The 21,751-nt window shown below is 37.3% G+C and overlaps 2 protein-coding genes across 3 annotated transcripts in view; both read right to left on the bottom strand.

Moving 5' to 3' along the window:
- Positions 1-5,305, bottom strand: part of cables2b (Cdk5 and Abl enzyme substrate 2b) — a 29,885-nt gene extending 24,580 nt beyond the window's left edge. Inside the window, exon 1 of one of the 2 annotated variants that reach the window (XM_051096763.1) lies at positions 4,394-5,305. In XM_051096763.1, coding sequence (XP_050952720.1) covers positions 4,394-4,896 — 503 coding nt within the window. In that variant the 5' untranslated portion in view covers positions 4,897-5,305. The remainder of the gene's footprint in view (positions 1-4,393) is intronic. The other variant, XM_051096764.1, reaches the window with a different exon arrangement.
- A 398-nt stretch (positions 5,306-5,703) lies between these two features.
- On the bottom strand, positions 5,704-20,011 carry ccm2l (CCM2 like scaffold protein). The gene is made up of 10 exons (XM_051096760.1): positions 19,779-20,011; positions 17,918-18,076; positions 17,753-17,836; positions 17,447-17,630; positions 16,606-17,228; positions 13,954-14,083; positions 13,209-13,272; positions 12,673-12,823; positions 9,334-9,472; positions 5,704-8,271 (listed from the first exon to the last, which is right to left on the bottom strand). Exons 1-10 carry the CDS (start codon positions 19,806-19,808, stop codon positions 7,994-7,996), a joined length of 1,842 nt encoding a protein of 613 aa, XP_050952717.1. The 5' UTR covers positions 19,809-20,011; the 3' UTR covers positions 5,704-7,993.
- Between the last annotated feature and the right edge of the window lie 1,740 nt (positions 20,012-21,751).

Below are 21,751 nucleotides of genomic sequence, written 5' to 3'. Positions count from 1 at the left end.
GTTAACAGTGACTTACTTTGGCACATTTAAAGTATCTTCATTTTAAAAATACATGTAAATATCAGTACTCAATGTGTTGCTTAAAATGACAAAATATTATGCATTTGTAACTGCATGTTAAATGCATTCATGTCCCTCTGAGCTGAATTAAACATCTAAATGCCTCAAGCTACAGCTATAGCCCTATTTTCAACACAGTAGGAGTGTAGGATAGCCTTTCTTTTGGCATGAGGGATGATTTATATATAAAATCTCACACTGTCATCGCATCTAGTCATACCTAAAACAGCAAAGGTGGAAGGCAGCCAAATGACACTATTAGCAGCATCCTTAACGCTGAAGAGTGTTTTTCCGGAGCTCCTCAGCTTCAAATTCTGATTATGCCACAGGTGCTATTGACACAAGAGCATAAGCCAAGCCCAAGGTCTGTCCACAAACAACGCCACTTCCCTAACACGGATACACCCATTACTACTCAAGTTATTAGCTCACATGAAAGTACTTCCCCTAAACAAGAAGAAGCAACAGTTTACGCCGTCAAGTATAGTGTTAGTTGCTTCAGTGGGCTTTGGTTTCAATTTATTTTCATTTGACATCATTTTAAAAATATTTGGCCATTACAGGTTACTAGTGAGTAGTGCCAATATAAAGAGATGCAGCTTTTCTTCCTACTCTTACCATGTGCAGAACAAGAGCAACTTAAGTCATAACATCCACAATTAATTGTCACAGACTCAATGCTTCAACTAGTTGCTAAACTAAATAACTACCTTAGTGAAAAATAAATATAATCTACCACAGAATACTAAATACTAAAATGTATACTACAAATAGATTTACATATTATGTACTTAATAAAAAATACCCTGCAATTGTACTTTTAGTGTACTAAACTGGTATATTTAAAGTCTGCTAAATTGAAACAACTAATTTTGTACTTAATGCACTTTAATTGTGCGGAAGTAGAGCTGAAGCCCGCCTAAAGATGTACTAAAGTATATGTATTTGTGCTAAAGTGGAACTATTGCTTATATCACTTGATATTATTTAAAGATCATACAATAGACAATAGATTTGAACTATACTTAGTACAAAATAAATGCATTTTAAATCTATTATTTTTTTACTAGGGTAGTTCATGTGAAGCAAGTTGTCACACATATTTTTTTGAAATTAGTATTCAAAACTTATGACTTTAAAAATATGACTTTAAATTTTACAGCAGCAGAAAATGTAGAGTAATTGTTTAGCCAAAAATGAAAATTCACTCCCATGCTGATCCAACATTTGTTCATCTTCTAAACACAAAATAAAGTATTTTTAATAAAACATGAGTTTACGTTTTGTTGGAACGAACTCTGAATAGAGGGACAGAAATCTCTCAGATTTCATTAAAAATACTTTTTCTTTTGAGGATGAACAAAAGTCTTCTGGGATTGGAACAACATGAGGATGAGTAGATGATGACAGAATTTAAATTTTAAAGTAAACCAAGTCTAAGGTTGGAGAATGCCTTTTTCAAACATGATTTCTTCATCTACTCGAGCTTGATGTGAGAACATTTAAACGGAGAGAGGAAGATTTACCAGTTACTACAGGGAATCGTGTTTTAAAACACTAATGCTGAATGTAACCCAAAGGCAATTTCCAAAAAAAAAAAAAAAAACAAGAAAACATCCCTCATGCAAAAATCTCCCAACTATTGATTACAAACCACTGTTTTGAGCAACTACATCAACAGTTTAAAGCCTCAAAGCATTCTGACAATGCATGAGGCTGAGAATCTGGCAAGCGTGAACAACAAGTTCCTACTTGTTGCACTATTCAAACTATCTTTATGTCTTTATTTTGAATGTCACATCGCTCAGTGACAACTTAATCTGAGAAGCAAGGAAAGCTTAAATTTAAATGCATGTTGGCTACATTTACTGGAACTATTTTAAGAAGCCGCAACATTTGAATCAAGCAAGTTCATGCAACCCTGATTTATTCTCCAGCACAGAGACGGTTCATTCCCTCAGGCCTGCGGAGACCCTTTGAAGGGTCGAGAATATGACAGAATGTCTTAAGCTTTAATCTCTGCAGGTACTGTGTGCACAAAGCACCGTGTAGCGCTAGAAGAGCACCACCACCCTCATATGCAGCACGGACTGACCTCAAAGCTTCAACTGATAAAGCAAAGCAAATGTCTGCCGTGACTATCAGTCTGGTTTGAATCTACATGTCACAACCGCACCCTTTTTGAAGTAAAAGGGGGAAGAGGGTTTGAGGGGAGGTACAGTCAAAAGAATAAAGACCTCCTATTGCTCAATGGACTGTTCAGATTAGGAGCTAAACACAAACGTCATACGTGTGTATGACAAGCCTTTTCACTTCCTCATGAGGAGATAAACCAACCAAAGCTGAAAACTTCTTGCACAAATGGCCATTTGTGCAAGGTTTATTTGGCTGTGAAGTCATCTAGATTCCAGAATAGGGTTTGTTCACTCTGTGGTCAATGAGAGAACTAGTGAGAATAAAAACACAGTCTTTTTCGCATACTTCTGCATCTTTGGAACAACATTTAAAAGTCAAGCAGATAAAATCTAAGGTGGGGGCTTGTCATTTCACCCTTGTTTTTGATCTGTAAATCAGTGTAACTTCAAAATTCATGCATATATTTCCAAAAAAATCTTTTAAAATAATAATCAAAGTGACATTTGGAAAGGTTTTGGAAACAAACCGGTGTGTTAACTAGAGGTTACATAACCCAAGTTGGTTCGTTCACTGTAAATATGGGCGTATATTTAAAGTACAAACAAATTAAACTCCAACTGGAAAGATATGGTAAATGATTCAAAATCAGATGAAGAAACATTAAACGTTTCTGTATACACACTTTGTGTTTAGCGTATACTATATATGATTCTCTGTAATCCGTTCTTTGAAAATTCTCGTAAATAAATAATAATGAAGTTAAGGTTGTGGTTGGCAACATTGCGTCACATTTAACATAAACATTTCCAACCACTCACATCATTAGTCTGAATGACTCCATGGTGCCTCTCCCATTAAATATGCAGGTTGGGTCAAATCGGTTACAAAACGTGCTCATTCAGACTGGTCAGAGTAATGACTAACACCTTACATCATGTGTCCATGTTAATGCTGTAATATTTAACTACAAAAAAAATCTATAGAACGTGCAAACATATTACGCTACAGTAAAAAAGACGACACATTCATTTTATATTGTTCATCATTATTACTCAGTTCTTATGTAATAAGTAAAAAGAACTCTATAGTAAAGCGTGACAATGTAATGTTTGAACATTTCATTTGTGTTGCAAAGTAAGCGGTAAAAAATGGCAAAGGAAGAAAAACATGTCAGTTGAGCATAGTAGAGTAAAGAGACCTGATTCAAAACCAGTCGTAAGTAGCATGGGTATATTTGTAGCAATAGGCAAAAATACATTGTATGGGTCAAAAATGTTCTTTTATGCCAAATACCATTAGGATATTAAGGAAAAATCACGTTCCATGTAGATATTTTGTAAATTTCCTACTGTAAAAATATCAAAACTTAATTTTTGATTAGTAACATGCATTGCTAAGAACTTGGGCAACTTTAAAGCTGATTTTCTCAATATTTTCACTCTCAGATTCAAGATTTTCAAATAGTTTTATCTCGTCCAAATATTGTCCTATCCTAACAAACCATACATCAATGGAAAGATTATTTATTCAGCTTTCAGATGATAAATCTCAATTTCAGAAATCTGATCCTAATGACTGGTTTTGTGGTCCAGGGTCACAAATGTCTATAGGCATCATTACAGACCAGAATTAAGTCATATTTTGAGCAATACAAACGCATATTAAAATATACCTTTCCTGAAACCCTTAACCCTTGTAAATGAAAGTCAGCATTAGAGGCACTTTATTTTATTATTATTTTTTTTTTTATTGATCTTACAATTAATAATTTATATGATTTGCTTTTTATAATAAGTTTTGATTGGAAATGTCTGAAATCTATTTTTTTTTTTCTATTTTGTGACAAAATAGTGTAGTTAATTTCTGGAACAACTAACAAAATATTCATTTTAAATAGTTTAAAATTAATAGGCATATTTAATATTAATAAATTAGCAAAAATATTACTACAGGTCAAGTATTAAACAAGTTAAGCATCAATAGCTTTTAAATCAAAGAGAACTAAAAACATCAAAGTAAACTGTTAATTTATCACCTTAGTATCTTGCCATCTTAATATGCTGTCTAGGTAGACAACTCACTAGATTTTGAGCCACGGCCAATGGACTTTCTTTTTCAAAAGTTGATGTAAACTATCAAAACGCATTAACTCGCCTCTAAAGTGAACCCCCCCTTCAGAAACCTGTGCAGAACCCACCGCGGTCGAGACTCCAGCGAAGAGCCGCAGCTCTGCACTGACAGCAGCGTCGGAGACTTCCGCGGTCCGAGCGGAGTGGGCTGCAGACTGCACGGGGACAGGAGATTGCTCTGCGAGGAGAACGAGCCTCTCTCCCTCTCCAGGAACATCTCGGTACTCCCGACGTTACTGAACCCAGAATCCGACGGCAGAACCAGGATGGGCGGGACATTGAGCAGCCCGAGTCTGGGGACAGAGAGGCTGGAGAAGGTCCCATCGCTACCCGCTGCAGCGGACAGTTCGCTGACAGTAGCGCCGATGTCAGAGCACTGAAACTCGGCATCACTTGGGCCCGCTACGCTCACATTGTTCCGCACAGGCCGTCCGTCCAAGGATATATTAGTGAGAAACAAAAGCGCAGCTTGTCTCCTCCGCGAATCTTTACTTTTCCGCAGATGCTCTCTGTGCAGTTTGCCAGTGCATGGGTTCAGTGTGCTCTGCGTACTGCACGCAGCAGCCGCCATTCTCAAGTAAACCGTCCGCTGATGCTCAGTTCTGTTTCTACCCCGGCGCGACTCACCCGGACACGCCCACTCACACCTGATTGGCTTAGAGTACAGGATTTTAGTAAATAGATAGAGCGTGCGCAGATTTCATTGGCGGATGAGTCATAAAGTGTTTGAAATAATTTCACAGGCGCGCTCTGTCAGAAGAGAGAGAAAATGAAGGACTGTAGATGCTGTTTCTGCTGCTTTGTTATTATATGCATTCATATTTAAGAGATTAAAAAGCTAAGGTCTACACTACCAGTCAAAATATTTTAATGTTTTTTAAATAAGTCTCTTCTGCTCACCAAGCCTGCATTTATTTGATCCAAAACACAGCAAAAACTAATATTGTGAAATATTTGTACTATTTAAAATAACTGATTTCTATTTGATTATTTTTTTTAAATTCCTGTGATCCCAAAGCTGCATTTTCAACATTTTTCAGAATTATTTCATGAATAGCAAGATCCAAAGATCAGCATTTATATGAAATCAAAAGCTTTTGTAACATTATACACTGTTTAAAAGCTTGGAGGAGAAAGAAATTATAGAAATTAATACTTTTATTTAGCAATGATACTTTAAATTGTTCAAAAGACATATATAATGTTACAAAAGATTTTTATTTCATATAATTGCTGTTCTTCTTAACTTACTATTCTTCAAAGAAATCTAAAAAAAAACTACTAAGCTGTTTTTAACATAATAATAATAAATTTTTTTTAATATTAGAGAATATTAAATAGTAGAATATTAGAATGATTTCTGAAGGATCATGTGACTGAAGTAATGATGCTAAAAATTCAGCTTTGCATCACAGGAATAAATTACATTTTAAAATATATACAAATAGAAAACAGTTATTTTAAATAATAATAAAAAAAAAAAGTAAACTGTTTTTGCAGTTCTCTGAATCAAGTAAATGCAGACTTGGTGAGCAGAAGAGACTTCTCTTAAAAAAATAAACACATTACAAATCTTACTGTTCATAAACTTCTGATTGGTAGTGTATATTTCAGCTTTAAATATTTTAGAGTAGCAAAATAAACATGTCCTTTCGACCCACATTTTAATTATAAACAGTACTGTAAAGTCAGCCCTTTTTCGAATCAGGACTGTTAGTTAAAGTATAAATAATTTAATAATTATGCATGGGCCGTCCCATCATCTGACCTACTGAGTAAAATATTCCACAAAGGACCTCGGTTGGCCCTCCTCATCACAGAGGCTGGGACAAATGTTCCCTGATGCCCCCCGCTGGCTTGAATACTAAGATTATTTGGGTGTGAGAAGAGGTTTAACTTTAATCTAAACCCCGTCTGGTTCTTGTGCTCGGTCCTATTACATAACAAACGTTTAGCCTGACAGATGTATGTGCCATTTTGATAACCCCCAGTGCTGGGCGCAGTGCCCATCAACCTTCTGCGGCTGGCATAGATAAGAGGGAAGGGAAGGGCATTAGACTGTGGCAAGGTGATAGTATCACTGGAAAGAATGTCAAGGCTGAGTTTTTCATGAGTTATTCTCTGCACAAACGACAGACATAGTCAATGACCCTCCGGCTCCAGCAGATTACTGTGTGGTGTGCACTGGATGGAAACAAACTCTTCATCATCAGCAATGTCGTCATTATTACATGATCGCTTCCTCTCTTTCTCTTTTTTTTTTGGTCTAAGTGACCTTTCGTCCAAATAATATGCCATTACTTATGTTCGTTCTGGTACTTCCTCACAGCATTGGTGCTCTTTTGTAAATCATTCATGCAAAACATGAGATAACCAAACTTGCATGCAAATAAAACGCAGATTTACAAATGCAAATCAGATGCAAAAGGCCCATTTTTATCAGCAGCACCCAATGTGGCCCAATAAAGTGCACATATACTGTAAATGTTTAACTATTTGAGTTTAAACTATTTTACACTTCTATAACATATCTATTTAAAAAAATTGTGACCTAAACCCTGTGTTCAAAAACTCTCCAGTGCAACAGTTCAAATATACAGTGGCTTATATACATATACAGTTGAGGTCAAAAGTTTGCATCCCCCTTTTGGAATCATTAAAAATGTTAATTGTTTTACCAAAGTAAGAGGGATCATACAAAATGCATGTTATTGTTTATTTAGTACTGACCTGAATAAGATAAAGATGTTTACATATAGTCCACAAGAGAAAATAATAGTTTATAAAAATGACCCTGTTCAAAAGTTTACATCGCCTTGATTCCTAATACTGCATTGTTACCTGAATGATCTACAGCTTTTTTGTTTAGTGATAGTTCTTCATGAGTCTGAACAGTTAAACTGCCTGTTATTCTTCAGAAAAAATTTTCAGGTCCCACAAATTATTTGGTTTTTCCAGCTTTTTTGTGTATTTGAACCCTTTCCAACAATGACCGTATGATTATAAGATCCATCTTTTTACACTGAGGACAACTGAGGCACTCATATGTAACTATTACAGAAGGTTCAAACACTCACTGATGTTCCAGAAGGAAACATGATGCATTAAGGCCCAGGGGGGTGAAAATGTTTTGAATTTGAAGATTAATTTTGTCTTCTCGGAAACATGTAACCTCTGTAGCCTTTGAAGGGCAGTATTAAATGAAAAAATATGATATTTAGGCAAAATAAGAAAAATGTACACATCATGTTGTTCAAAAGTTTTTACCCCTCTGCTCTTAATAATGGTTTTTTTTTTTCTGGAGGATTTTTCTGAAGAATAGTTGAACTGTTCAGGACAAACAAGGGACTCATTAACAACTTTTATTGAACAAAAAAACAAAACAAAAACACACAGCTGTGGATCATTCAGGTAACAACACAGTATTAAGAATCAAGGGGATGTAAACTTTTGTCATTTTTATAAATTCAACTATTATTTTCTCTTGTGGACTATATGTAAACATCTCTTATGTGAAATATCTTACTCAGGTCAGTACTAAATAAACAATAACATGCATTTTGTATGATCCCTCTTATTGTGTTAAATTAATTAACATTTTTAATTATTCTGAAAGGGGGATGCAAACTTTTACCTCAACTGTATACTGTAAGTTCATTCTGTGTGTTTCACAAATAATAGTCCTCCTCTTCTATGTCTCCGTTCCCTTCCTCAAAACCCAAAGCCTCAATGTTGTGTGTGATGTCATCAATTCTTCGGTTAAAATCCTGGGAACCGGAAGGAGTCCAGCCGTCATAACCACGGACTGCTGTGGCAGATGTGCTGCTCATGCTCCGCTTGATCCGGCCAAAACTGTCCGTCAAAATCCCACCCTCTCGGATCCCAATATCTTCCAGAAATGTCTCGAACACTCCTACATCCTTATCTGGAATAAAGGGCCTCATGCCTGGTCACATGGGAGAGGAAATACGTGAGAATGCACCATAGACAGCATGAATTCATTGGAATATAACTGAGAATACTTTAAAATATTTAGTAAGTACTGTTATTCACATTAACAAACAAACACGTTGACAACTAACAATCATGAATCATACTTTTATCCAGCAAGGTTGCATTAAATTAATTAAAAGTGACAGTAAAGACATTTAAATGGCTTTTTTCCTGTGAGAATGTTGCAGCATTCACAAGTTTGTGATGAATTGTTTCTATTCAGCACTGCAGCTCTACTCTAAAAATTCACACTAACAATACTGAATGGTCTGAATGGTGAAAGCGAAGACAGCCTGATATTCTCCAGAGCAGTATTAAGCTGACTCAGCCTTTTGCGTGCGTGTCAGGTTAGATGAGTCTACGGCCAGCAGAGGTATAAGTGGCTCAGTGAGTGTTATGTAATTGTGTCTCTGTTGCACACAACTACTGCGAGTTGCTTTATCTTTTACAAACTCGCTTCAGAAGTAACATCCGCAAGGTCTCATCAAGTTGGACCAATTTGTGTCGCAGTGGGAATTTACTGTACAAATTATTTAATGACTCACATCTAAATATGTATTTGTAACAAACCTGGGAACACAGTTACAGAGTTATTTATAGTTTCGAATCATGGTCATAGAGTTATTAATAGGCTGTATCATGTTTTTGTTCCCACGGCGGCCAGTGTTAGCAGAGAGTTTTGTAATTCTCTCACGCTGTGAAAGTGTGATGTTGTTGGAAAGGCTGTTGCACCATGACTGCTCCACTGAAAGCCAGGTGCTCATGAATATTCATTAGGCTTTATGTTACTGTAATCCCTCTAATGAGCTAATGATAGACAGCAATTACACAAACTCTAAATACAATGCCAAATTCGATAAATCATGACTTTTGAAATATGACTTCAGACTACATAATGAACAAAACACACCCCTTGGGGATTTAAACAGGCACTCAGATTGTTCAAGAGAGGCAGAGAAGGAGAAAAAGAGAGAGTCTAAGGTGACTTTTGTATTCTGTGTTGTGAGTTTCTCACCAAGCAGCAGGAATTTGCGTGAGTCTCCATAGAGCTGCAGCAGGTCAGTGCAGAACTGCTCTATTGGAGCACCAAGTCTGTATTCTCTCAGAAACAGAGCAAACTGCTGAATCTCCTGAGGCATCAGCTTACTCCTCAACTAATCATTGAGAACAGGACAGAAAACAATACAACAGAACTGTAAAGAGACAATAATATTAAAGATAACTGCAGTGAATCATTCACCTACAAATGAAAATTATGCTGTCATTTACTCATCCTCATGTTATTTCAGTCAATCCAAGGCTCACTGTTTTCTGAATTGTTCATTACCAGGAACTGGCAGTATTGGTATATTAAAATAACCAGTTAATGATTAATGATTGATTTTGTGTTTCCAACAAGTTTAAAGAACTGTATGGATTCAAAGCAAGAATAACTTTAGTTCTCGAATTTGTTTTTTAAGCATTCTAAATTAGATTACAATTCGATTATTTTAATATAATATTAATTTATTAATTTGAATACCTATAAGTCACCCTGCAGCCCCCTGCTGGTAACATGTTATTAGGCAAAATGTTCACAGTGCTTTATACACTACATTTTATACAATAACACTTTTTTATTGGCATCTTTGGTTCCACAAAGAACCTTTAGCAAAGCGTCTACAAAAGCTTCTTTACAGTGTGAAAGGGTTTCTCAGATTATTAACTCTAAATCTGTTTTCTTCACAATAAGAAATTTTATAGTTCTGGAACTTTTCTATTGGGAATGCAGAATGGTTCTTCTATGGCACTGCTACTAAAAGCCCTTTTGGAATCTTTTATTTTTTAAAGGGGTCATGACCTGAGAAATCAAAATTCTCTTGATCTTTTGATATATAAGAGGTCATTGTACTATAAAAACATCCTGTACATTTCAGAACTCAAAACTTTCTCGATGGTCTAAAATCATCTTATACTGAACCAATTTGCCAAAAATGACAGATGCCAAAGTGCCACTTTACGATGTAATAATGCGGCTAAACACTGCTACTGCAGAAGATCAGTGTTAATTTCGCTGGTGAATAATTTTAAATAAAGGTATGTTAAATCTGTGTCTATCATGATAAAATCTTAATTTCAAACCTACACTCTAAAAACTGCTGGGTTAAATACAACCCAGCGCTGGGTTACTACAAAGAAGATTGGGTTAAACATGTAACCCAACCACTGGGTCAAAATAACCCAATCGCTGCATATGTCCATATTTTACCCAGCGCTAGGCTGTTTTTAGCCCAGCAGTTTTTAGAGTGTATATAATGAGTTTGGAAATTTTACAGAAATGCTTAATAAATGCATTAGACTGTAACTAAACCCATTAGATTTTAGCCGACTAAATCTACTGTAGATTTAGTTAACTAAAATCGTATGATATTTAGGCCCGGTTTCACAGACAGGGCTTAGACTAAGCCAGGATTAGGCCATAGTTCAATTAGGACATTAGAGTAATTTTTATAAACGAGGTTGGAAAAAACATTAGTGCTGTGCATCTTGAGACAAAACAAAGGCACTGATATATTTTTAGATCAGTCAGTGCAAGTTACTTTCACTTAAACAGCTCAGACTTACATTTTAGTCTAGGACTAGGTTTAAGCCTTGTCTGTGAAACCGGGGTTTAGTCTGAAACTAAAACAATTCAAATGACTAAAATATGACTAAAACTAAATGGCATTTTAGTCAAAAGACTAAGACTAAATCAAAAATTTGCCATCAAAATTAACACTGAAGAAGATCAACGCCTGCTTCTACTGTACATCACTGCCTGTTTAGTCCCACTTACCGATTCGCTCATGTAGAGCGAAGGCAAACACAGGTCTACGCAGAAACCAAATGATAAAGATGGCTCCGAAAACAACAAGATGCTGTACAGTGCCAAGTTGTGGAAAAACAGTCTTTGCATTACCTTCTTTCTGATCCCAACATTAGGAAAGAGTGGATGAACTGTTTTTTTTATTAAGTTCCAGACCGCATCACTAAGAACTTGGCCTATTGTTTATTTTATTTTACCACTGATTTGTTTACAAAGAACAATTCAACTCAGAATTTTCAGAAAGATTGAAACTAAAAGACGATGATGTGCTGACTATATTGAATCTGACAGTAATGTCGCACGACACAAGTGTGAGTAACTGTTTTTATTCCATGATTCCTATTGCTTTGTCTGTTTTTACAGATCGTTTGATACTGAGTATTTATGCGTTTTTGACCTAAATTACAGTAGTGTCCATCTGTGAAAGATGTAAACTGTGAAACATACACAAGTATTAGTCAATCATAGCAGTGGGCGTTTACTTCAATCTACAATCCGCCATGCCTATTCAAACAGAGCGTTCCGATGAGGGGGGGTCAAATCTAGGGCTGCCCCCTAATAGTCGACTAACCGTTAGTCGATGAGAAGACGCTTGTTTGACCAACATTTTATTTATTTTTTTATCGCTTATTCACAGAAAAAAAATACATGGGACGTGGCAAAGTCACGCAGTCCGTCACGGACAGAGCGTTAATGGCTGGTCTATGTGGTAATATAGTGCATCGGTCAGGACATCCAAATGCTCACCTATCATTCATAACATATCATTCATGGCTTTTCATCTGAAAGATGTATGTAGTAGCAACTTTACAAGGCAGCTCAATCTAATGTTAACCTAGAAAAATGTGTGCTATTCAAGTGTCTGTGAGTAGTGTGGAAGCTGAACAGTAGCGCGCTCACTGCATGACAGATGGAGGCGCTGGTGCGATCACGTGCTCTTAAAATACTCCGTCATTTTTGGTTATATTTTTGTGTGCACTCACAATAACAACGAAACATTGTGCTTTTGTAAAATAATAATTAAAGCAAACAGGATGCTCTTTCTGCCGTCTCTGTCTCTGTGAACTTGACTAAACTTCAAAACTCTGTGTATACTTGCCTTACAGACATGAAATATATCTATAGAGAGTGAAATGTCTATCTATATGGTTTATTAATAAACGTGCGACCAATAGTCTACTAATGGTTAAAAATGAATGACTATTAGTCAACCAGAAAGATCTTTAGTCGAGGACAGCCCTATTCAAAACAGAACAGAAAATAGCCTATTGCTTCAAAATGATTATGTTTTTTTAATGTAAATCTTGATATCATTATAAGTGGATCTCAGAGACACTAAAACCCTAGAATGTCAGCATGAGTCAGTATGCTGTTCATGGGGCCCAGAAACCACAGCGGTGCCCCTGATATACATATATGCAACAACATGAGGGTAAATAATGGCAAAATTTAAAGTTTTAGGTGAACTGTCTCTTGAATTACATCATTTTATGTGTGTAAGCATCTTACAATGATCATGTACTCCTGCAGACTGGCATTACAGGGCTCAGAGTCGCTGTGTGTGGAGGCCAGGCTTCGATGTGACTCATGGCAGGAGAGAGATGAGCTCTCGCTGTAGTTCTCACTATAATACGGATCAAATGCTTCCTGTGAGCCATCACTGTGAGGAGAGATAACACACATGAAGTCAGATGTGACAGAGCTTACAAGCTATTTTTAATACCACACCCCCGTTTCCTAACATATTATTAAAATAGCTTTAAAAAACGTGCCCTTCTTAAAAAAATAACACTTGTCTCTCTGACAGCACTGGGCTTTAAATGGCAAAAATATCACACTGCAGCCAATCAAAAAAAGGGTGTGAATTTGGAATATTTGTCCAATCAATGGTAGACGGAGTCATTTTTAAATTTCACTTTTGAGCTGCTGGTAACTGAGACAACGATTTACAAAATCAAAATTTACAACCTAGAAAACTGGTAAGAATGTAATGATAATTGAAAAAGACAGATTTCATAAATCATAATGCACAAAAAGACACTCACCATGAACTGCAGCAGCTGAAGTCTGTATCATAGCCATATGTCATGTCAGTAAGGCAGCTGTCACCTTGGACAAATATCAATGGGAGGGAGAAAGACAACATGTTATAAATTTGTGTTTTTTAAGTGGCAACTGAAGCTACACTGCAAAATATGCTGTTGATAAGTGCAGTCTAGATATGCATTGACAGTACACATGCAAAATATAGAAATATCGACAGTCTAGAACATTTTTTGAATGGGTTTCAGGGATCCTTAATCTGCCACAAAGAGAAACCTGTGAAAACATTACATTTCCTGTTTCTTATATTTTTTCTTTCACAAAACAAACGTGTTTTCAAGTAATCACAAGTATCATTAAAATGTTGGAAAACTCTTGGTTTAGATCAGTGATTCTTAACTGGGGTGGACTTAGGTATTTATATGGTACATCTAAGTTGTAACCCATCAAAGGGGCCAAAATTGTAAACAAAATGTCATCAAAATCAAACACTGAAATGTAATTAAATTTTTCTATGATGATATGGGAAGAATTTTAAAATTCTATATATGTTGCTATCATAATTATACATGATAAATTCTTTATCATTTAGCTTTTGTTTTTCACCCCTGCTGTTTTCAGATCAGACGTGTGATCTATTTTTAGGTCCCGACTCACTAGTTGGGAACCGCTGTTTTAAGGACATTCAGCACTGTAAAGGTTGGTTACTGTGAACTGGCTCTAATGAGCAATAGTGATGTCACTCACTCCTCTGTAGCCAGTAGCGGTCAGGCATGGTGTAGTGATATCCCGCCCTGTCAACACATTCAATGGTCTGATGTCCATAGATGATCTGAAACATTTGACAGATGAGCGCGCAGTACTCCTCTGCAGCATCCTGTGTGTGATCAATAAGAATCAAATGAAGAGAAAACCAGTCAGTGTCCAGCCACATACACATTTACATGCATGTACCTTTCTGCTTTTTTCTTATACACAGACACACAAATTGCACACCCACAAAAGCAGACAGACTGTAATGTGGGTCAACACAATCCTATCCATATTAATGTCCGCAGGCACACACAGACGCACAGATCACTGACACAGCATGCTCTTACATAAGTCTGGGCATTACATCACAGGGGAGTCTACTCTGAGCGCGCTGTTTACATCACAGCTGACACAACTCATCTCGTCAGCATGGTCACTGCAGGAGCGCAGCTACAGCTCACTGTGAAGCATTCATATTCCTGAGGCTCACATCTACTGACTATATTAGGACTTCCTCATTCATCACAATCATCTTAAATCTATACAGCACTAATAATTAATTTCTCCAAAATGCCACTTCTACAAAGTTTGTATTGTCCATTTATTAATCTATCATTGCTTATTAGCTCATCCAGCATCCATCCACATGAAATGGTGTCCATCCATTCATCCATCCAGTCACATTAATGGCTTTTAACCATTAGTCAGCCATTCATCCACCCACCCATCTCTTATTAACACTTTCATTCATCCTTCCATCCATCATTTATTAACCATTTATTAACCCATCCCTCATGTATTAATCCATAAATCTACACATTAATTATTTACCTTTACATTCCTTTTCATCCATCAATCCAGCCAGCAACATCAATGGATTTAAACCCATTTATTAACCCATTCACTATCCATCCATCCTTCAATTTTTAAACCTTCTTATTTGTCCATCTATCCATCCATCCATCAACACTGTTATTCATGCTGGTCATCCCTCACTTATTAATTAATAAATCTACCCACCACTTATTAACCTTTTCGTCCATGCATCCACCCACTCTTCTATCACTCATAAATCCTTTCATCCACCCATCAAATATTAACCCTTTCATCCATCCATCTATCCATCTAGCCTCATTAACAGATTTTTAAACCATCCCTTATTTATTAACCCATCCATCCATTCATTACTTTTTTTTTTTTAAGATAGGACAGTAGAGAGCAGACAGGAAAGTTTTGGGTGGAGAGATTGGGGTGGGATCGGCAAAGGACCTCGAGACAGGAATCGAACTCGGGTCACTGCAAGCACAGTTGCGCTACATGTCGGCACACTAACCACAAGGCTATCAGTGACAATAATCCATAATTTTATCCAACACTTATTAACCCTTTCATCTATTCTTCCACTCATTAATCTTTTATTCTATCCATCATCACTTATTAACCCTTTCATCCACCCATCCATCCATCATTTATTAACCCATCCCTCACTTATTAATCCATAAATCTATACACCACTAATTTACCCTTTCATCCATCCATCCAACCATCTATCACTTATTAATCCTTTCATCTACCAATCAATTAACCTTTCCATCCATCAATCTAGCCAGCAACATCAATTAATTTTTAACCCATTAACCTTTTCATTTATCCTTCCATCTATCCTTCACTTAACCCATTTATCTGTCCTTCATTCCACCCATCCATCTACCCATCCTTTATTAACCCTTTCATCTATCCACCCTCTGATTCAACCTTCCATCCATTCATCATTTATTAACCCTTTCATCAACCTATCAGTTAACCCTTTTATCCATCCATTCATCCAGCCGCATTAACAGAATTTTTAAACCATCCTTCGTTTATTTACCCATCCATCCTTCACTTTTTAACCTTTATATCTGTCCTTCCATTCATCCATTCATTAACTGTTTTTATTTATTCTTCCATCCATCCTTCACCTTAACCCTTTTATCTGTCCTTCATTCTATCCATCCATCCATCCATCCACCCTTTATTAACCCTTTCATCCATCCACGCTCTAATTCATCCTTCCATCCATTCTTCAGTTATTAACCTATTTATCAGTCTGCCAATCCATGTGCATCTATTGCTTATTAATCCATTTCCATCCATCCACCCACTTAAATAATGTTTTAACCCATTCCTCACTTACTAAACCATAAATCTATCCACCACTAATTAACCCTTTTATCCATTCTTCAACACACTCATTAATTTTTTCATCCACCCATCAATTATTAACCCTTTCATCCATCCATCCACATTAATGGATTTTTAACCCATCCCTCATTTATTAAACCAACCACCCATCCATCCTTCACTTTTAAATTTTTTTATCTGTCCTTTCATCCATCCACCTATCACTTATTAATCCCTTCACCCATCCATTCATTAACCCTTCCTTTTATTTTTCTGTCCATCCTTCGCTTGTTAACCCTTTTATCTGTCCTTCCATCCATCCATTTATCCTTCCATCCATTCTTTCATCCATCAGCTGATCCATGCACATCTATTGCTTAATCAATTTCCATTCATCCATATTAAAGGCTTTGTAACCCATCAGTTTCTTCATCCATCCATCCATCCATCCAGCCATCCACTTGAATGGCTGAATAACCTTACCCTGTTCTCTACGGCCAGTATGATGAGGTTGCAGTAGGCATTAGGGCATGGCATGGGCTCCAGAGGATTATGGTTTCTCCTCTCCCAGCTGCCATAGGACTTTCCCCTCTCCCAGCTCCCCGTGCAAGCGTGCCTGCGTTCCCAACTCCCACCTGGCGTGTGTTTCCGTTCCCAGCTTCCTCCTGGTTTAGCTCCAGGTCCGTGCCTCTTTTCCCAGCTACCTCCTACCACTCCTCCACCTCCCCGACGCTCCCAGCTGCCCCCTACAGGCCTCCGGTCCCAGCTTCCACTCATCGGCCGTTTCTCCCAGCTACCTCCGCATGGCTTCCGGGTCTGTCTACGCTCCCAACTCCCGCTTACACGTTTCCGTTCCAGGCTGTCACCATCACCACCACCACCACCTCCTCCTCCACCCCCTGTCCCACCTCCTCCACCCACGCTGCCCTGTTTAGGCTCATTGCGGGATGAGAGCTTCCAGTCTACACCACAGATGGTGTGGCGGCGCTCCATGGTGCCCCCTGCAGGCCTGGGGTCAGTGTTGCTTATAGTTTGTCTGCGGCTCTCCAAACCAGTGGGCCTGTTCTCCAAACAGTCAACGGCCAATACAGTGTCCACATTCAGACCTGAGAACACAATTATTGAAGAACATCTCTTTCTTTTTGTCTCAAATTTGAGATTATATTCCTATATGTATCTGCTACAAATAAGCAAAAGGGTCATTTAGAAATAAGCAACGTATTGAATTGTGCTGCAATAATCAAATTAACTAAAACAGAACAGATAATAACCAGGGCAAACTCTGGTATCTCACAAGAACGTCCATCCTAATCTTCCTACTGACCAGTTTTGAGCACCAGTAGGTGCAGTGCATCATCCCGCAAGTAGGAGGCAGCGGCGATTTCATGCGTGGGGATTCTCAGTAGCAATTTTTCATTGTCTCTCCAGGTAAGCAGCAGACAGCGAGCAGACAGGCTGAGAATGCAGTCCTGTTCCACACTGGTCTTCAGAGGCAAAACCCTCAGCTTCTACAGATGGAAACAAAGACAGAATGTAAATGAGAACACAACAATGTATCGTTTTAAAATCTTTTACCACTATCCTTTTATGTCATCTTCTGGATTTAAAACAATATTACAATGACTCTCACCCTGGCTGTGTCCAGAAGCTGCAGCAGCTCATCTCTGCTTGATGGGTTCAGGGAGCATGACACCCATGTCAAGTGTCCCAGGAACTGTTGGTAACATCCAAAAAATTCAAATGGTGTTTTAACGTGAATGTGATCTGTTTGCTTTGCTTGTGTTGTCAGACTAACCTTGACTTCCTTCTCCACATAGTCGTAGATGAGTCTCTCTGGGTGGATGAGGTAATCAGGTGGGTAGAGGGGGACAGTGTGAAGGGGTCTACGGTACACACTGCCTTTGTCCACCTGTCGCCGGCTAGATTTAGGGAACACCAGACGCTTTACAAAGCCCTGAAAGAAGAGTTTGCATAACATACAGGAAGATTTAAAGCGGCAGTTTATAAACATCATATTTCATAATAATAATTATGAAATATAAGCTCAAAATTTTGGAGAAAAAGGTCAGAATTGCAACATATAAACTTCCAACTTTTTCCTCAGAATTCAAAAATAAGGGCCAGAAAGCGATTGGATTTAATCAAAAATATCTTAATTTTCCGAAGATGAACCAAGGTCTTACAGATTTGGAATGACATGAGGGTAATTAATGACAAAATGCTAATTTTCTGCGGGTGAACTATCGCTTTAACTTCACTAGCTTGACGTCAGTTTTGTGAAATCCTATTTAAATCTGCTTTACTGATTATGTAACACACACATCAGCCTGCTGCTCAAACTGTGACATCAGCGAGACAGCTGTGAGATGTGGAAGACAGATTAGAGACAACATGCCCTACTGACAACCTGCTGATTTATACAGTGTGTATAATGTGTGCAATGAAAAGAATTTAAAATGTAAGGAATGTGCAAAGCTGTGCATCAATCACACATCATGTCAGTGACGGTGTGTGTGTTCACATCAGATGTGATCTAATGGGGCTTATCATTCATCCTGACTGCTTTCTGGGTGTTAGTCAAAACACATTAAGAAAGGCGAATTCGAAACAATTAATCAACTGCGTCGCAGGACTCCATCATTAAAGCTAAACACAGCTATTACTATCTTCAGCTACAATGATTTTTTTTTTACCCCCACAGAAATACATAATAAGCTAAACCTTTGAAGATAATAGGAAGCTATAATTGGCCTCTTTACACTACTGTGTCCCATGGCTCAGAGGATTTGTTGTTTAATTAGTGACCCAGAAATAGAGCAGAAGCTTAAATATTTGTCATTCGTGTTTCTTTGTTTTAAATGTTTAAAAATCCACAAATTTATGTTGGGATCAGTGCTAGATATGCCACTGATGCTTTTGCATATGGCCTATAGTTATCTAAGATTTCCTTTGAGTGTATATTTGTGTTTGTCCTTTAGTCAGTGAGCTCCTGTCCCCTGAGACAAGGCTTTAAACGGAGGAGTGGTTTAGCATTGCAATCTCAATGCTAAGTCTCAGAAGAATTGGTACCTCACTCTAAATATATTTCCATAGAGTGTAACTAAACCCCTCAGGTACACATTATTATATCTTTGGGTAAAAATAATGTTTTCCTTTATTTAAAATGGAACACAGTAAATATTTTTGAGGATTTTTGTTGGCTTTTACTTTATAAAAATGAAGAATGCCTAAATAAATACTGAGTTTATAGAAAACATTAGAGTGATTTCTGAAGGATCATGTGAAAATTAAGCTTTGACATCACAGGAATAAACTAGAGTTTAAAATATATTCAAAACAGTTTAACATCTGAACAGAAGTTACTTTTAGTGTTTTGAACCATATTTACATATAAAGCTTGGTGTAAAATTAATATGAATCTTTAATTTTCATAATAATCAACAAACCCTAGGCCTGTTATATGTTATATTTAGCCACACAGGGATCTTGGTATTCCATGTGGTACACACATACAGTATACAGAGATGTAAACATAAGAGGTCACATGATAAGGTGCGCAGAGAATGCGACACACTTCAAACACGCATCTTTGAAAAATTCCTAAATGTACTTAACATCTAGATAGTTTCGATACAAAATGAGATAAAAGAACTTACCTTCTTGGCTCGTTTGGGCTCATAGTCCATACTGACCAGCTCGATGGCTAGCTGTGTGCAGGACTGTATGTTTGTGTGTGTGTCTCTGTGAAGGACAGGCCCAGTCTCCTCTCAGCCCTCTGGAGCCAGGCAGGACTGTGCAGGAAACACACTTCCTGCTGGACAGGAAACTCCACCAAAGACTCTGATCTAAAATCCCAAACACCTCCACACTCAAAGTACTGATAACACATACTATACAGTACACAAAATGAGGTCATAAACACACACACACACACACACACACACACCACACACACACACACACGCGCACATTAAATAAGTGGATAAGAAAAGTTAATGAGCTGACACTAAGCAGAACGAGAACGTACCAAACTTTAAACACATTACACAAATAAATTACATACACACAGATTTATGAAGCAAAACAAAACAAATTTCATTAAATCCCAAAGTCCTTCTGGCAATAATTAAAATACAACTTTAAATTTCAATACAAGTGTCACTGAGGAGAGTGTTTATTTCCAATGTTAGAAAATCTATTTTAATTATTATAATTCAGATTTTAAGGGTCACAAGTATTAGTTTTTGTGTTGTTTTTTTCTGCTAGAAGGCTAAGAAACAAATGAGCAATAGAGTGTTTTTACAGCGTGATATCAGGCGGCCATATTGGCGGCACTGAACGTAAACAATGCCACTGAACTGAACGAAACTTGCAGATTTTGCTGATTACTGCTGCTGAAAATGGTAAATTATTGTCATGTTTTGGGCTGCACTAATCGGTCAGACCAGGAAAAACATTTGGAGTACAATAGACTGCAAAAAGTTATAACAAATCAAGGAGAAGAGTGCAAAAATACTGTCTGAGGAACAAAAGGCATTTATGGCTGGCCGAACTGAACCAGGATTTCCAGAGCAAGAATCTTGACAACATTCATGTTTGTTCTTACCATTTCCAGTCAGGTAGATGAAATATTAGTGTAATATCTTAATTAATACTGCTCGTATGTGTCTTTACCACATATTAACTTTAGTTTGTCAAAATATTGTGCCCTTTCCTGCTTACTAAGTCATTCTCTAAATGATTTAGCTTCCACATGTTTTTTCAGTAGTTTAGACAGCATAAATTAGCAGAAAAACATATTTAGCAGTACATCAACCGTGAAATCCATGCTGCCCGTACATCCGGGTAACTGACCAAACTGTGACGTAAATGCAAACCCTCTATAGGCCTGTGACATCAACAAACAACTGCAAGTAGCAGTGATAACGGTAAATATTCAGTCAAAATGGTAAAATTAGTTTTTGATTTCAGCTAGATTGGTTTTGTACAGCTGACTGTAACAGTTGATTTTACTGATGGCACATTTTCACAGCGTTTACATCTATTCAATGCACACAATGTAGATAAGCTACACTAGCTACACTGTCAACAGTGTGAATGTAGTCCACTACAACCAAAAACGAACTCTTGGCAAAATTATCCACAAATAATGCTTTTTTCACTCAAAAACTGAGGTGTACAAGCTCAGATCTATGAGACCAATGCCCCATCACTTCTAAAACGCGAAATGAAAGGAAACAAGTTGACAAAAAAGATGTAATCCATTATTTATGTATTCATTTTAACATAATATAGCATAACAAACCACAGCACAAGGGTTAAGATAGTACTGTTACATGCCCTGGTGAAAAAAACAGCATATGCTGGTTAGGTAGGTTTTGATGCTGGTTTAAGCTGGTCCTTTGCTGGTTTTTGCTGGTCATGTTGCTGGTCAAGGACCAGCATGAACCAGCAAAGGACCAGCATCCCAGCATCAAAACATACCTACCAGCATATGCTGGTTTTTTCACCAGGGTGGAGCATTCCATTAAAATAAAACTCCGCATGCTTATATACACGGTCATTTATAAGAAATGACAACAAGATTCAGTTCTCAGGGTTTAAATTTGACCTTAACCACTGCAGCTCA

This window comes from Labeo rohita, chromosome 23 (assembly GCF_022985175.1).
Source record: "Labeo rohita strain BAU-BD-2019 chromosome 23, IGBB_LRoh.1.0, whole genome shotgun sequence".
NCBI classification, from domain to species: domain Eukaryota; kingdom Metazoa; phylum Chordata; class Actinopteri; order Cypriniformes; family Cyprinidae; genus Labeo; species Labeo rohita.
Note: the sequence above shows the minus strand (reverse complement) of the source record. Positions and strands in the feature narration are given on the sequence as shown.